At 47.4% G+C, this 17505-nt stretch overlaps 1 protein-coding gene across 1 annotated transcript; it reads right to left on the bottom strand.

Moving 5' to 3' along the window:
* Nucleotides 1-162: 162 nt before the first annotated feature.
* Nucleotides 163-15886, bottom strand: UPRT (uracil phosphoribosyltransferase homolog). The gene is made up of 7 exons (XM_080553945.1): nucleotides 15424-15886; nucleotides 9808-9850; nucleotides 5285-5354; nucleotides 3215-3277; nucleotides 2286-2447; nucleotides 1460-1558; nucleotides 163-600 (listed from the first exon to the last, which is right to left on the bottom strand). Exons 1-7 carry the CDS (start codon nucleotides 15720-15722, stop codon nucleotides 494-496), a joined length of 843 nt encoding a protein of 280 aa, XP_080410071.1. The 5' UTR covers nucleotides 15723-15886; the 3' UTR covers nucleotides 163-493.
* Nucleotides 15887-17505: the final 1619 nt, after the last annotated feature.

Genomic DNA, 17505 nt, shown 5'->3' with positions numbered 1-17505 from the left:
TTATATCTTTAGTTCTTGGCCACCCTCCCAAGACTGAAAATTGTGCCAGGAATGCAGTGTGGCTGCTACCGAGTGCACCTGTTGTACTGGAATTAGTAAGAGTGGCTGTGCTGCCTAACCTGGAGCGATGTCAACGTCAGCACTAGAAATGAAGGACACACCTTCATGATTTAGTTGTTTTATTTCGCTTTTGCAAGCAGCCACAAAACAGGCTATGGAAGAATAAATAAATTAAAGCAGAGAGTGTAGCAGTTTATACGAGTACAACATGAAGATGCTTGACTTTGCAATGATTCAGAGTGCTTTGTTACTGTGCTTGGTTCAGTGTTCAGGCAGTAACCAACCAGAAGAAATCTAGGTCAAGTATTTCCGCCTTTGGCCAAAAAGATTTTTTAAACATGCCCTCAACCAACTCTGCTACAAATAATAATAAAATGTAGAAAAAAACCTCGTTTGTACTATCATACAGTCATATCGCTTTGTTCCAAGTGCGTCAGTCCGTTCCAAAATACTTCTGTCCAAAGTGTGTTGGCGCAACAGGATGAACTTCTGTAGTTAAAATTGTGATCTCTGGGAATTCCTGGATGATCGATTTGGCACCTTTGGAGAGAGAGAAGAGAACTCAAAGAAATCAGCGCCGCACCGCAGCTGTATTTCAGCACCACGTGTTACAGCAAGGTAAGCAGAACTCTGTAGGTGAGCCTGTCTCTGTTCTTCTGCCTCATTTCTGGCTTATCTGCCTGCATGTAAGGAAAAACTTCCAGAATTCAGTGGATTGGGTTTTCTTACTGGGATTTTTCTTTTCTCCACCATACATTTAACTTCCCAAACTAATCTATTCACTAATTAATTCAATCATTATTTTCGTTACTGACTGCCAGAAATAACTCTCTACAGCATGGTTGATTTTTTGATAGTGATTTCTGCCACGGCCAATTTTTAAAACCCACAAGATCCATTTTCCTACTTAGAGAAACAGATACTCCTTTTTAGGGTCATCTTTTAAATTTAAAGATCTTTAACGTGCAGACAGTCCAGTTCTGTAGCTTATTTTACATCATGCTTTCTGTAGAACTGGTGTTAGTTGGTGGCTGACCATGGGCTGCTGTGCTCTGGAGCAACAGGGAAGACTTACAGTGCTCTGTGCGCCGTTGAAGCATTTTCTTTACCTATTCCTGCTTATAGGAATGCTTCACCAGTTGCAGTTTTGCCGTTACGGGTAACAGGCCCTTTTCGTTCTGCTATCCTTCTCCCCTGCCCATGCCACACATGCCAGTGTTCGCTCTCAGTTTCAAAATTCAGAGGGGAAAAAAATCCTTCCTGAGCAGAGTGCTGCTGGTGTCCTTATTCGCAAGGCAGGAGCTCTTCACAGCTGCCTGGAGCGCGGGACTGCCGGACGCCTTCCCCACTGAACGACAGGTGCAAGCACCTCTGCCCCCCGCACAGCCCCTCGACTTACCATGCGGTGTGGAGAATAGGCTTAGCAGGATAATGACACTTGGTTGCACACCATGTTCTATAAGAACTTTGACAGCCTCAATTACAGTATTACCAGTACCTAAAAGGGGAAAAAGTGAGATTTTTGTTTTCCTGCTGGAAGAACTCTTCCTAAGCCAGCCGGGGCTACCTGCACCAATCCTGGTGTGGGGCTGAACGACGATACTGTCCTGTCCCCACTGGTCGACTGTCACCTCGGCAAATGTTAATTATTGAAAATGTTTGTCTCCTGATGAAGGAATTTAATCTTTACACCCAAATAGCCGACTCTGCCAGGTTTTAAACACTGAAGTCAGTGGATTTTATTAAAGCCCTGAGGCAAGAAAACTCATCTAAAATAATAAGTTAGCAATTAAGAGCTCCATGTGCAGAACCAGAATTACATCTTAGGCTGGAAAATTTCTTTCATCCTGACAAAGTCCTTACCACAATGATATATTTTGTGGTTTTAATTGCATTTAACTTTAAAATAATTTACTTTAGGATTATTTCTCAAAAAGTCTTTTAATAGTGAAAATACTATTTGAAGTCTTTTCTCATATAAGTTCATTTTTTAAAAATTTTGCCATTGGAATTGAACGCATCTACCTTTCTCACAAGTGCAGCCAAACCCAAGAGATCTGCTCTGCGTTCACACTGATGTGGGCTGACTGATGTACATTCTGGCGCAGCCTGATCAAGTTCCTACTATGTCACCTAAATCAAGCCAAAATCTAACAAAAGCCCCTGAAATTCAGAAGCTTTAATTTAAATACAGAACAGTCACCGTAAATAATACAGACACTTACTTAGTATTGGGTACATAAGAAGAACTTTTCTCCTGTAAATGTCTGGGGGAAACTTAGCATAGTATACTTTTGCTCTTTGAGTCTCCTCATCGCTCTGTATCAGGATTTTTCCAATGCGGATCGATCGACAGCAATCCCGTAAACCTTGTTCCATTGCTTCGCCTCAAAATGAGCAAAAAAAAAAAAAAAATACGTGATAACAAAGAGCACAACAAGAAGCTGTTACAATTAAATAGACTGTCCCAATACTGTGTTGATGAATAGTTCTCGAAAGGAGCTTTTTTTTCCTTGCTTTCAAGTTTCAAAAAGACCTTAAGCTATTTTCGTTATCTCTGTTTAGACAGAAAAACAAGCCTACTCTGTGTCATTTGGCTCGCAGGTATTTGTGTTCCCAGGTTCTAGTGCTAAGCAAGTTTTCAAAGGAGAGAAATAGAAATATCAAAACAAATAATATCATAATTCATATGTGGTTTGAAAAAAAACTTTGAGCTCTGCATAGCCACACCGTGGTAAAAAAACATAGTACATGAAGCTGCGGAGCCGCTGGATTTTATATCATAAAAAGCTTGACATAGTTTTGGACAAAAGAGTACTGCCTCTAGCACCACGGAGCATGGTTTATTTGGAGAGCTATCTTTGAGGAGGAAAAACTAGTGGCAAACGAGGAAGGAGAGTTGGCCTGGCCTCTCAGAGTTAATGGTTGTTAAAGAAGAGGTCAGATGAAGTCTGCTGCTGCTATTTGCTGAGATGTTGAAGAAACGTATTACTTGCCATTCTTTCTTAGGTATCCTTGATTACAGAATGTCAGCTAGCAGTCAGGGGGGAAACCTTTGCTGTAGGGAAGTTTGTTGCACGTTTTCAGAAGGAAGCTGGTTACTGGTTTCAAAAGCATTTAATTCACACCTATTCAACAACCAAAAACTGCCTACCGCTTCTCATTATGCTCACTCCACAGTTTCCCTTTTCAAATTTCACTCCTTCGTACTTGTATCCTAAAAAAGGAAAGAAACCAAGGGTCAGTGGCAGGGATCGCTCGCCTGTCCCATCCTGTTTTAAGTGATCCTGGTGTGAATGGAAACAAGATTCCCCTGCAGACCCAGGGACCGGTGCTGAGCTCGGCATGTCTCAACAGGAGGCGTGGCCCCACCTGCACGCCACATCCTGCACTCCTCAAACAAGCCATGGGAACGGGACCAGAACCATGAAAGAACTTACTCGTAACGGTTACTTCAGAAGAGCGGCACAGGTGTGATCCTGTCTGTATGTTTTATAACTCGAACATTCAGGTCATTATTTTAGATGAAGGATGTTATCCAAAATAAAGATAAATGGTACGTGCCCTAAGTAACCAAGTAAATGCACTCCAGTGCTGCAGGTGAAGAGGCATAACCAAAATGTAATGCTACTCTAATTGCGTTCCTGATCACTGAAGAACAGATGTGGGCAAGGGTATGTGTACGAAAGAGAGATCGCCAGTACTGTGAGTTCAAGGTTATGAATTCAAAGGCAGCAAAGCAAGATAAGCCCACTCGTAGTTCTTCAGATCTAACCTGAACTTGCCCAGTACCACTGCAGAGAAGAATATGTGGCAGTGTTTTTATGGGCTTTTCATATTCTCCTGCCTGGCTGAAAAAAAGGCCAAAGGCTCCTTTTAAAGGAGAGCCGAGAGGGCATTTCATTGCTGGCCTCGAGGGACATTCTGCTTCTGAAAGTACAAATCGTCTGTGCTGACGGCAGCTTGCAAATGCTTGGAGGGAAAGAGTTAAGTACAAATAAGCAACAATTGGTAGGTAAGTGTCTGTGTTCTCAGGGCACACTCCCTGTTGGATGAGCGCATCTGAGGCCATTTTAGCTCCCTCCTTGGGCACGGGTAAGGGTGAAAGGGCTGACGCCCTGACAGCAGGGCTAGCAGTAACAGCAGACAACAGCCTGTGCACCACAGCAACGTGTGCCCAGAGGGCCAGGCCCAAGGCGTTCGTTCCCCACAGGCAGGCGAGTGGCTCACTGAGAAACAACTGCAGAGCTTCGGGAGCGCATTACTCGCAGGGGACCTGCCAGACAAACTGGGTAACGCAGACAGCCGACAGCCATCAAACCACCCCTCACCAACTGACCTGGGACTGATGTGAAGCCAGGCCTCAAGAAGTAGCTGCTGTTTTAGTTAAAAGCGAGCAAAGGTAAGTGACTGTGGCGCCTGAGCGCCTTCCTAAACTCCAGCTAGCTTCAGCACCAAGTGTTTTCAGGCCATCTTTTCTGTAACTAAAAGTAGGGTAAAGACATACAGATGATTTACGGTGAAGGGCAGAGGGGTAGAGTGAATGAGAGGATGTACAGAGCTGCTCTCAGGCTGCAGAAAATGCCAGCAAAATCCTCAAGGGGAGGAGGACTCAGCTGGTGCCTGTCCTGCAGGGGTACTGCAGATGCCCTGGGTGTGCTTGAGGTTCCCCAGACATGGCTGATGCACTGAGCAGCAGCTACACTACCTCTGAGTAACCCATGCAACCTTACATATCTTTTACGGTTAATAGGAGCAAACCAGAAGTACTGCAGTGGGTTTCCTCTAACGTCAACACAGCCACTTTTTATTTCCTGCTTACCATCACTCACGGTTGCAACAGAGGCAGATTTACGCTGGCATGACAAAACTCCTTGTGCTGAGCACTTTTTTCTGTAACGGGCACGTGAAATGTCATCAGTTTTAATTCGATGGTGTGATAGGGGCAAGTAAGTTGATCTTGCACATACACTGCTAAAGTTTTTATCACAGTTTTGCATGACCAATTTAAAACCGTTGTAAGGTGACACCTCTGTGACTGTGTTCTGCTCAGTCCTGTCATCACACATCTTTTAGCTTTTTTTTTTTAATCCCTTGAGGGGACCTTAACTCTGTACTCTAGCCTGAATGTTACGTTGTTCCAGCCTCTTGTACCAGTTCCACATTGTTATATTAATTCAGCTTCCACTTCCAGTCCTACCTGGCGGAGTAGTTTCCCACGTACCTGTTGGCGTGGTCACCGTGCATTCCGTGTATGGCAGTTGGTTCAGTCCCTCTTCAACCACAAGTCTGATCTGTAGAACCAGAGAAAGCAGCTTAAAGGGGTTTGTTATCTAGCCAGATAAGATACTAAATGTTAGGAGTTTCTGCAAGTACTAGGTGAACACCTAACAGCCAAGAACATCCTCTTTTACTAGTAGTTAGGGATAGACTTTAAAGGCCTTTTATAGGGCAATGTGTATGTTTTGTCCACACACCAAATGAAGGCAATAAAAAACAGAACGGGGGCAGGGGTACATCTACAATGCCTTCATAAAGCTGGCTTAACTTCTGTCTGGCAGGTAAAGCCAGCAGAGACAAATGTTTCTCAACAAGTGAACCACCCATGGTTAACTTTATGTTGCTGACAGAAAATATCAGTGAGAAAAAAAGGAAAATTCCCCTTCTTTCAGTTCCCCATCAGCTAGGCCCTAAGGCCTGTTTTAACATCTGTATTTCCAAGAAGAAGCTGCAGCAGGGCTGCCCAGAACAGCCGCAGGAGCTGCAGCGCTGTAAACACACCACCCAGCGCCCCAAGACGTGTCAGTGGATCTACAAGTCTCTTTATCACCCCCTTCTCCTGGCACCTGGCAGCTCTGATTGCTCCACACACTCCGCTCAGCCCCTGCATGTTCACAGGGTGCAGATGGCCCAGCTGCACTGGGGACATCGCTCCTGGAGATGTGGCTGGCGTGTCACACGTCTCTCCAAAGGGCAGGAAACCTGTGCTGTACCCCAGGTGAAGGTACGAAATGCATCCATCTCAGCCCAGAATGACTGCCCAGGAAAGATGCTCTGGGTATTGCAGATATACAAAATTCTCTCTGCTGGTGGGCCAAAGATTCAAAGGCCAGGACTGCTCAAGGAAAGCTACTGCCAAGCCAAAGATGAAACCTATTAAGCAAAAGTCACTGTATAATGGCAGAAATGAGGTGACTGCCCCTGGGGCTGAGCTCACTTCAGACACTCCAGAAGCAGGGCAGGCTGGAAGGTTTTTCTGTTCTTCCATCCTGCCCCAGTTCCTAGCACGCACACAGACTGCATTAGGAGTTAGTAAACTAAAGTCCCTCTTTGACAAGGTTTTGGGAGGAGGGAGGGAGCGAGCTAACAATATTAAGTTCTAGCAGGCCTAGTTAAACTGTCACGGCTCACAGACTTCTGCTGAAGTTTTAGGTTATGCATATATGCTGATATGCAAAATTATATAGTCAGTGTGCTCATTTATTACAGTTACATGTTTAAGGTTACCTCTGCAGTAAGCAAGGGAAATGCTGTTTGCTTTGAACCGTCAGTAGCATGAGGTGTGTTAGCACTGCTAGGAAAAGCCACAGCTAATACGAGTCTGAGGAGTTGTAGCTAACTACCACGTAAGTGTTTTGAGGATGTTAAGATGTTAGTGACCCTACCCTTTCTCAGCCAATTAAACACATGGATCAAGTCTCCTTACCAGTCTCAAATACCACTGAAGAAATCAGGTTGGACCAGTCCTTCAGGGTCCATGAACAGAGAAATTGGGATAGAGGCACCTAGAGAAAGCAGCTGCCAGCACTCTCATTTACAAGAGGTGCAATTGCTAAGGAAGCCAGCCGAGGTGCAGTGAGGGATGGCGTGTCTCTGAGCAGACAAACCTTGAAAAGGGAGAGCCCTTCTAGAGACACCTGAGCAGATAACTGTAATCCTGAGTGGCTGCATGTCACAACTCTTGTGCCTGCCTGCAGTTTGGAAAGAGGTGAAGCAATGAAATGCCGATAAACTAGAATGTAAATAGATTAAAAATTAATTTTTAGAAAATCACTTGGACTAGATGATCTTTGAAAGTCCCTTCCAACTTTTCTATTCTAAATTCCAGAGTGACCAACGTTATCTTCACCCTACTTGTCGGCTGAGGCTGCGGGGCAGTGCTGTGTAGATGACAAACCCCTGCCTGAGTCCAGGCTGCAAGGCAACTGTGCTTGGTCCTTGCCCAAACTCAAGGCACACGATGCCTGGTGTCTCTCTGGGAGATGTCCCCTCTTCCTGTCACTTACCTGGGCTCTGGGCCCACAACAAGCTGCTGTAGTGCCCACCTGGCTGCATGCAGCTCGACTGAACCCAATTTATCCAGTGCTGCCTACCAAGCAGGGCTCCCTAAAATAATTCTCAGGCTGTCTCAGTACAAATGCCTGGGGCTTGGTGAGCTCCTCACTAATTCTGCAGAAAAGCTGCAAGGTGCCATCAGTGAAAGTCTCCTTTCATGTGCATGGCAGCACATGTACAAGGGCTCACCGTGAGCCTTTTGCAGAGTTCTCTGCTGCTGGTTCTCAGCTTGCTCTCCCTAGCACTTTCTGGTCTATCTGTTCAGATATCTACTACCGCGAGTCGTAACGATCAATCCTTTCTTGTGCTAGAGGCTTACTTCCCACGCCTGCCTCTTCTCCTTCCCAGACACAAGATGGTTTGTCATCTTATTCATGATTTCAGCCCCCCATCTTGCAGCTGCAGGACCACACCACCAGCAGTCGCTTTCGGGAATGTTCTGCTAACCTTTACCACCTCTTAACTCCCTTCTTCCACAAATATCTTTGAACATTTCTTTTGTCATCCCCTTCTGTGAGAAACAAACTGCCAGATGGAAAACCTGTACCACTATCAATTCATCACATCCCTCCTTGAACCTTCTTCCTATTGTGACCTTACAAGATACTTGCCACTATTAACTGCCAAACTAGTGGCAAGCTTAACTCCATTCTCATTTTCTCTCTGCAACGAGGTTTTGCTACTCTACAACTCCATGCATTTGTTTCTTGTTTTCAGACTGCATCGTGTCATTAATCAGCTGTCTGCTAGTCAGATGAAAAACACACAGCACGTCTTAACAGTGTCTGTACATCTACTAGAGCCCACGTCCCATGTCCAACTGTGATACCATACAGAAAATGGGACAGTCACACACTGTTTCTCATAATATTCCTCTTACAAAATGAAAAGCAGACCAGCAAACCACCTCCAAACAGAGTGAGAAGGTACGTGGGGGAGGCCCGTCACACTAATTAGTGGTGCTGAAGTACAGCTGGGACCTGTAAGGGTTCTCCTGTCTGTAACAGGATAGCCATTATCTATCTCATTTTTCAAGTACAGAACAGGAATCTTTATTGCTTCGCTTTAGTTCGAAGAAGTTGATAGGAAGGAATGCTCCTGACAAGACAGGAAGCTGCTACAAGGTAAAATAAGAATATTAACCAGAGAGGAGTGCTGTTCAGGAAGGGGCCTGACTCTGGACTGGAGACCTGCACCCTGTAAGTATGTGGGGTTGCTGATGTTGGCTGTCTGAATCTCATCTACACATTTAAGCATGTGAAAAGCTGAAACCACAAAAAAAAAAAAAAAACCAGGAAGAACGACCCACAGCTGAGCTGGTTTAGCACAGGCTGTGGATGCTTCCTGTGCTGTTCCCACTTGTCCAGCGCTGTGAAGGACGTTACATCTGCTGAGCACTGCCGGCACAGAAAGAAGGTGGGACTGTGGCTTTCTGCCTGTCCCTTATGAAGGCAAAGAGGGACACTGCAGTCGGTAACTTGACCCAACAGTAACAGTGATGAGTTTTGTTGGCTCAGGCTTTCACCGATCCTAGAGAACGGAAGAGGCAGAAACATTCTCGAGAAGGGAAAAGCAGCGGGGAAAGTGGAACAAGCTGCAGAGATAAAAAGCACTGCAGTCACACGTCAGGTCGGGGTCGTATGTAAGCCCTGAGCAAGCCTGCATCAGGCATGGATTAAGACTGGGCTCATCACAGAACACCTGGCTGGTTTAGCAAATAGCGCCGGTGACTGAATGCTCTCTGGACTGATATTTGTTAGAGGGAGAAGGAAAGGCTTTCCTCAGTAACGAATCTGGAGTCTCAAATAGGAAACACCCTCTTGAATACAGGGGCGTATCCAGTACACTTGTGGTAGCAAGTGTTGTGGGCTTCTTTAAGCATTCAATTTACGTGAGATAACTGCTGCATTCCCACCAGCCCTTGTCCTGACTTACCAGAATGTGTGAGTTTCAAATTGCTTTGTCCCTGCTAGCAACTACCACATGGTTAAAAGCCCGTTCCCAGGGTGGATGCACCCAGAGCTGCTCATCTACCACACAACAAGTGTCAGGAGGTGCTCTGCACGCAATCAGTCGTTGACATCTAGACTGTAAGAAATTGTTGACAAGATCAAAAGTACTGTTTCAAACTAACACTAAATTATCTACAGCCTCTGTGCATCTGTTTTTAAATTGCATTCTCATGTTGCTACTTCTCACTGTACTGAAGTATTTGATAATAACTTAGTTTCTGGAACCCTTTGAGATGAAAATACTGTAACAAAGAACAGAATCCCTATACAGAAAGTTGCTGTCAAACAGCAATTTCCTTTGTTTAGAAAAGTTGCCCTCACACTAACATTGTAGCTCACAAGACCATTTTATAAAAGAATTACACAGCACAACTTCAAGAAGAAGAAATTCTTCACCTACCAGACGATCAGCAGAAAATACGAAGTCTCCTCTACTGGCTGTCCTGAAAAAGGTAACAATTTCTATTTTAAATTGGGGAACAATTAAGAACATTGCTTAAATATAATGTTACACGAAGGACAATATTTTCCAGAGGCAGTTTGGAGAAAGGTCTGCCACATTCCAACTTTATCCCCCAGAGATCCTACCGTGTGTATTTTGTACCGGGTGGAGAAGCCCGAGGTGCAGTGAGCTCACACGGGGCTTTGTCTCTTACCACTGGCCATGTCGCTGCACTGCACACGTAGCAACTGAAGCACGAAAACACCAGCAGGATATTCTGTAGGCTTTCCATTGTACCACCATGCCAGCTTGCTTCCAAAACACCTCAGCAGCTCTGACCTGTGCCAGCCTGGTAGGTTCTCTACAGCTGTAAGCAGGAGAGCTTTGCTTTGCCCGTTCTTAAGTCAATCGAACCACAGGACAATGATGAAGCAGGTCCCAAGCGCTGAGACTGACCCAATGCACCTGACAAGCAGGATATCGTATCTTATCTGAAACTCATTCACAGTGTGATAAGCCTAGTGAGCCTGAGCCTAAAATGCGCAGGGGTAAGCAAGCAGCGCTGTGAAAACCCTCTCTCCTGGCTTCGGAGGAACTTTTTGCTACCACGCCTGCTGGCTGGTGGCCCGTCCAGAAGACAGGAAGGGTAAGCTCACCTCTTCCTGCTCCATGCTGTGCGAACGTGCCACGTTGACAGCTGCAGTCGTAATGCCAGGTTGGAACACCTGGCTTCCCGGGTCAAGACCAACTCTCACCGCACAGAAGTAGGACAAACTTCCAGCTAAGGAGACGACCTTTCCAGCATGTTAGCCTTAAAAATCCTCTGACAAGGAATCACCATCACAGGCAGGTCACTTTCAGTGAAACTTTCTGTTAATCACACTAGGCACAGCCCTCTCTCATCTTCAAGCTAAGATTCTCTGGATGTCTCTTGAAATACCACAGATAGTTTTGCACTTAATCCCCAAGGTTCTGCAACATCTTCTATTTACAAGAGTGGAAGTCAGGATGTGTGTCTGCCTGCTCCCTGTACTACTAGTATCACCTTGCCACATTAAGAAAATGAGGTTTTAAAAGACTAGCAGCCTAATCTGATTTCTTTCCTTGTGCTAGCACTACAGTATTTGTTATTCAAAATGCTGTTTGTTTTTTGCTCTTTCTAGCAATGACAGGATATTCTTAATGTTCTGCTACTTTGATGTTAATCAGAAAACCAGAACTGAAGAAAGCCCCATCAAATAACCAAGAAACAAGCTTGCAATCACACAAACTGATTTTGTTAAGATTTTTAAAGGGATTCATATTCCCAACTGTGGTGTGTGCAAATATAAAAAAAAAAATATGACAGTAAGTAGCACAATGTGTAGGTGGTGTATTCTTAGGTTTTTCCAGACTAGAGCACAGCATGTCAGAAAACTTACCCATATTTCATGAAAGGGGGTAAGACAAACCTGACCATGTCACGACTCTGGTTTTGATTGCAAAGCAATAAAAGTTTAGAGTGAATACTGTGGGCTATTAATACAGATTACGAGGCTTTAAATGAACTACTCTGTCCTCACACAGGGAGGCTGATGTTTTTACACTCTGTTCACAGAACACCCTTGGTCAATTCTGTCTGGTTTTTAAGGGGATGGAGGACAATAGTGGTGGCATGCATAAAAATTAGAGACAAATAATAATAATACTGAAAATGACAGATCTTGTGCACACCTTCAGCTGGAAAGCTGTCACCGGATTTCAAGCCCCACATCACGAGAAAATTAATTTCTAGGGGCCAGGAAAAAAAGGTTCATGTGAAAACGCTGGAACTGCTCACCTTAAAAATCAGATACAAGGATACAAAGTCATGATCTACAGCAGACTACAAACTTCTTAATAAAGTAACTGGGACTGGTTCCAACCACTGCCAAGGCTGGAGGCAGGTCGTGGTCTGACACACTTCGGTAATTCCTGTTTCTCCCATTCACCTTGCAAGAGAACTCCCCCAGAGACAGCAGGGTGCTGTGAAGGCAAGGCTGGAAAAAAGCTGCTTCCCCAAACAGAGTTCATAAAAGACCTTTATAAGAAGTGTAGGCACTGGAACCTGGTGCCATTAATGGGCACTGATGCAGCTGAGAACAGGAGCACATCCTCTCTCTGAGGGAGGACCAGAGCCGTGTGTGTACGTACTCGGTATTTCAGTGCCACTATGGGGGGTGCTATGTGAAAGGGATCCCAACCTGCCTGCCCGCAGCAAAGCCATCTCTGCTCATCACGGCTGAGTGGCACGCTGTTGAATCATCACACTCTGTATAGCAGTCAGGACTGCGCGTCCTGCTGCTCTGCTGTCTGCTCTGCTGTCTGCACTGCTGTGCCGTCCGCTCCGCTCCCTGGGGAATAAGAAGCCGCAGCAGAACACAGCACAATGATCTCACATAAAAGACACAACAACCCTTAAATACCTACATTTAAATCACGTCTGTTGTTAAACTGGGAGTTCAGATGGCACTACCCATCTGAGCTAATGAATTTCCTCCCGCAGAAACCAGCACTCTGGGCTGCACATTGCCACACTATTCATTTCAGCTTCCAGATCGCTGGTTCCAACCTGTGCAGGCCAGACACCACTGCGAGGTCACACCCTCCTCAGAAGAGGCCCTGACTGTCTGCTCCCGGGCACTCTGTACTTAAACTCATCAGTTTAAGAGAGGACTCAGAATTCACGCCCGACAGTGTCAGCAGGCACCTGCCCACCCATTTGGCACAGACAAGGCTCCAGAACTGAGCGAGCCAGGGGAAAACGTGCACCCACGCACACAAGCCGAGGCCACCTCTCTGCCTCCCTAATTCTGGCTCGCAGACCTCATTAACTGCAGTTACAGCTACATAAAATGAAACTAAGTACATAAACTGTAATTTTAGCCTATGAAATGCTCACTGCTGATTCAGTTAGCCATCTCTGAACCTGCCACAGGACGTGAGACCAGCAACATGAAGGTGGTTTTTGTCTTGTTTTTTACTGGACAGTTATTCCAATTGAAAGGCTGTGTTGCATTCCTCTGAATCCTGAATTCCTTTCCACTTCTCTGTGCGGCTCATTCTATGGGCAACACAGAGTCCCTAAGGTCTTCTGCATCCAGCCTGTCCATCCTTAGGCTGATGTAAACATGCCTGATTCGAGCTTGCACCGCACCAAGAATGACTATCCCTTCCTCACTGCACAGGAATAGCCCCAAACTGACTGTTTTCTCCTCCTTTTGGTGTTTCTCCCAGCAGCTTGCTTTGTAATTTCTGCCCTTTCCATGATTGCTGTACCTGGAACATCTGTGTTCACGAGCATTAAGTAATCCCAATGCCCCCCTTGAACTTGCCCAGCTGTGGGACTGCCTGTCCTTTTCTACTCCAGACACAGAGCTACACTAATGGTATCTAACTGCCCTGTAGCGACACAGCTTTTCCCTCTTCTCCATTGTATACAAACACATCCCTTTGTCAGTTTAAATCAGATTTTTTGACCATTAACTCCTCTTAGCCGTAGCGCCTTATTCATAACTATGAAACTTCTTATGAAGAGCTTCTTTTAGCACTTGGTTGGAATGGCACAGTTGGACAGAGTCCTCGTAAGGCAGAACACACACCTGCTCAAGGAAAGGTCACTGCAACAGTTTCTAACCCCTGCATAAGAAATACTCGCACCTGTGCAGCTGAGCACACATTTTACCATCTTTCTGAACCACGGGCATTAAAGTAGGCCCATCTGAGGCCTTTTCTTCACTGAAATGCCACTGCCTTTCTGAGCCAGAATATAAAAACAGTGTTTCCTTGCCGTTGTTACACACAAAGCCTTTCTGAGCAGCCTGCTGTCCAGCTTTCCTCGCTGGGCAGGAAGGGAGCTTGGAAGCGACGGCTACATCCCCACTGCTAGGGCAGTGCCACGTTTAGAATAAAGCGTGGTGCGCTGGCACTGCAGCTGCTAGGAGCGATTCATTATTTCCAAGGCTTACTCTACACCTCGCCTTACTAGAGTCTTGTGCAATGGCCTGATGCAACTCTAAAAAAAAAACACATCTCCTCAGAGTTAAAATATCAGCCGCTGTTTTCTGGTTAAATTCAATACACCCAGAAACTTGTTCAATATATTTGCAAGACTTAAAAATTTACTTGCAACAATAATAAAAATACCTAGGTGGGTACAGTAACTACATTGCTAGTATTTACCTAGATATCAAAGCCACATGTTATTTCCTTTTCACTAACCTTAAACCCTTCTGTAGGCCATGCAACAAGCAGAGTTTGGATTGCCTCACTGTCTCTCTGCTTGGCCCACGTAAAACTTCCCTTTCTGCTCTGCAGGAAGGCTGCCAGAAGACATTCTTACCTGCAGAGATCTTTTGTGTGGTCTTGCCACAACTGCCCTCCTTGCAGCAAGCCAGCACTAGCTCCGTGTGCTCCTGCCTGCAATGAGATCAGCTTTTTCCACAACGCTTTGAAGAGTCAAAAATCCCTAATTTAAGGTAACAAGGCACATCTAAGCCAGCACAATTAACATAGGTATTGTCTTTGATGATTAGTTCTACATAAAAATATGTTAGTGGTATTGCAGTTGCAAAGTTAAGTACTCAAGAGCTGGGAAATACCAAAACATAGCCTATGCAGATAGAACAGAGAAGAAATAAGGGGAAGAATCAAACTGGTTACTGCAGATGTTGGAAGCCCGTGTGTTGCAGGACAGGAAAGGTTTATTGGGAACCTGGAACACTCCACTGACAAACTGTTCCCCACCTCTGTATCTGCTGGGGCTTCTCGCATCACAGGAGGCAAATTGTGCTTTCAATGGATGCCCTCTACATACGTTTGTGTTACATTGCACGCTAAATTTAACACGCTGTAGTATCACCTTCCACGTGCAGAACAATCAGACACCAACAGGACGGGTGGGAGGAGAGCTCCTGACATGAGGTGCGATGCGAGACCTGCTGCTTCCCTTTGCCTCAAGCACCTCGTGTCGGAGGTGCTCAGCAGCAGGGCCCAATCTCATGGAGATTTTTGCCCCGAAGAGCTGCAGAAGCAGGATGACAGCTGCGTGTCCCACCAGGTGTGGTGGCAGCACTGACTTGGTGACAGAAAGCGACAAGCACGGAAAACAGCGCCTTCAGAAAGGGCAGCGTCCTAAGGAGGTAAGGGCCCCTCAGCAAAACCCTCCTCTGCGCTGTATCACTCCCGGATCCAATCTGGGCGCTCTCCATGGCTAGAACTAGATGGTTTTTGAGGTCCCTTCCAACCCGAGCCACTCTCTGACTTTACGGTGTCTCTGTCACGGGCTGCCGGTGAGGGGGGCTCCCCTCAGGTCCCTCTCCCCTCCCCACCTGGGGCCGCGTCCCCCAGCCCCCCCCACCCCTCTCAGTCCCCTCCAGCCCCCCTCTGCCCCCCAACACCCCCCTCAGCCCCTCGGTGCCCCCCTCAGCCCTGCCCGTTCCTCTCAGCGCCCCCCAGCGCCCCAGCGCGGCCGGAGCCGCCCGTCCCTCCCTCGCTCGCTCCCCGCCGCCCGCCGGTTTCTCGCCAGGCCCCGCCGCGCGGCCTCCCGGCGCTCACTTGTCCCTGATGATGGTCTGCAGCTCCCGGATCTGGTCGTTCATCGGCAGCAGCTTCAGCTGCGCCCCGATCTCCGCCGCGGGGCTGCGCACTTCCACCAGCACCCCCCCGTTGTTATTGCTGCTGCTGCTGCTATCCGGGCTGGGGCTGCTCTCGCCGCCCTCATCGGGTTCCGCGAAGCGGATCAACCGCGAGCAGCCGCCGCCCGCCGCCGCCGCCAACACCACCGGCGGCTGCTGCTCGTCCTGCGGGCCGGGCGCGGGGCCGAGGCGCTGGTTGCGGCAGGGCATCGCCTCCATGCGCCGGGCCCCGGCCCCACCGGCAGCCACGCGTGCTCAGCGCCGGCCCCCGGCTTGCGCCGCCGAGGGGCGGGCCGCGGGGGAGCGCCGCCGCCCTAATGGACGCCCGCGCTGCCGCTCAAGCGGCGGGGAGCGGCGCGGGGGGGCGCTGGTGGCGGCGTGGCCTCGGCTGAGGCGAATGGGGAGTCCTTCAGGGGAGGCTATCCCTCCGCCGCCCGCCGTCCTCCCGTCATGGCCTCCTCACGGTTCTTTCCCTTCACGATCTCGTCCCTCAAGCCCCGTGTGGGGCCCGAGCAGGCCCCACGCCGCTGCCCGGCCCTCGGGTTGGGTAGCTGTGGGGTGATGGCTGCCCCTGGAGTGGGGCTGGGGCTCCTCTGCCCCTCGGCAGCCCTGCCTTTACCTCCGCGGTGTCCCCGCTGGCCTGTTCGGAGCGTGTTAAAGGGCTATTTGGTGATTTTAACCCCAAATATACTGGAGTAAACTGGTTTAGCCTCTGCTGCTTCACATCGTTACACAGGTGCTGCTCCATACCGAAGATCATGAAATGTCATACAATGTAGTGTGCTTTCATAGAACTGTAGAATCACAGAACCATTAGGGTTGGGAAAGCTCTCCAAGATCATGTGGTCCAACCATGCCCCTACCACCAATGTCACCACTAACCCATGTCCCCAAGCACCACGTCCAGCCTTTCCTTGAACACCCCCAGGGACAGTGATGCCACCACCTCCCTGGGCAACCCGTCCCAATGCCTGACTGCTCTTTCTGAGAAGAAATTTCTCCTCATTTCCAACCTGAACCTCCCCAGCGCAACTCGGGGCCATTCCCTCTAGTCCTATCACTAGTTACCTGTGAGAAGAGGCCGACCCCCAGCTCCCCCCACCTTCCTTTCAGGTACTTGTAGAGAGCAATGAGGTCTGCCCTGAGCCTCCTCTTCTCCAGACCAAACACCCCCAGTGCCCTCAGCCGCTCCTCACAGGACTTGTGTCCCAGGCCCTTCACCAGCTTCGTAGCCCTTCTCTGGCCATGTTCCTGGGCCTCGATGTCCTTCTTGTACTGAGGGGCCCAAAGCCAAATACAGCACTCGAGGTGCAGCCTCACTAGAGCAGAGTACAGGGGTATGATCACCTCCCTGGTCCTGCTGGCTGCACTTTTCCTGATATAAGCAAATAGTTTCCTCACCTGCCCTATATGCTGCCTATGACCTATAAGTGAGGAAAATTATGAGGGATTCTGAACTAAGCTGACACAGAAATGACGGTTTTCATCATTTCGTCTATAAACACTCACCCTAGGCTTTGTAAACTACTTTTCAGTAGGGCAAAAAACTGCTGTGCTCATGTTTCACGTGCAAAGTTTCAGGCAGGATGTTTTCTAAACAATGAATTTGTGAACTCCTGACAGTGGTGCTGGTAATGGAAGTGCTGGCAGAGCCTTAAACAAAGAGGCACAAACACACATCCCTCATTTGACTTGCACATTTTGATTCTGCAATAATTAAGGGATGTATATCAGTAATTTTGTAGGCAGATGTCTGTTAGGAGAAGAGGATTAAAAAAAAAAATCAAAGCCTTGGCACATCTTAATTAACTTGTCAATCTATTTAACTGAGAACCAAACCTGCAGGAACTCTGCAGAGTTAAAACAACACTTAACAAGAACTTACTGTGGGATTGTGGCTTACTTAAAAATGTAGCACAGAGAGAACAGAAGACAAAACTGATGAGAAGGTGGAATGACTGCAGCAGTCTGTGTAGCCATCTGCTGCAATAAACATTTATGT

The sequence above is a fragment of the Anser brachyrhynchus genome, assembly GCF_964034855.1.
Source record: "Anser brachyrhynchus genome assembly, chromosome: 13".
Taxonomy (NCBI): domain Eukaryota; kingdom Metazoa; phylum Chordata; class Aves; order Anseriformes; family Anatidae; genus Anser; species Anser brachyrhynchus.
Note: the sequence above shows the minus strand (reverse complement) of the source record. Positions and strands in the feature narration are given on the sequence as shown.

Coding starts and splice junctions, on each gene's coding strand:
- UPRT (XM_080553945.1), bottom strand. CDS start 15,722: ATGGAGGCGATGCCCTGCCGCAACCAGCGCCTCGGCCCCGCGCCCGGC. Junction 9,851..15,423: donor CAGACCATCATCAGGGACAA/GTGAGCGCCGGG, acceptor TACCTTTTTCAG/GACAGCCAGTAGAGGAGACT. Junction 5,355..9,807: donor TATTTTCTGCTGATCGTCTG/GTAGGTGAAGAA, acceptor CTGGTTCTACAG/ATCAGACTTGTGGTTGAAGA.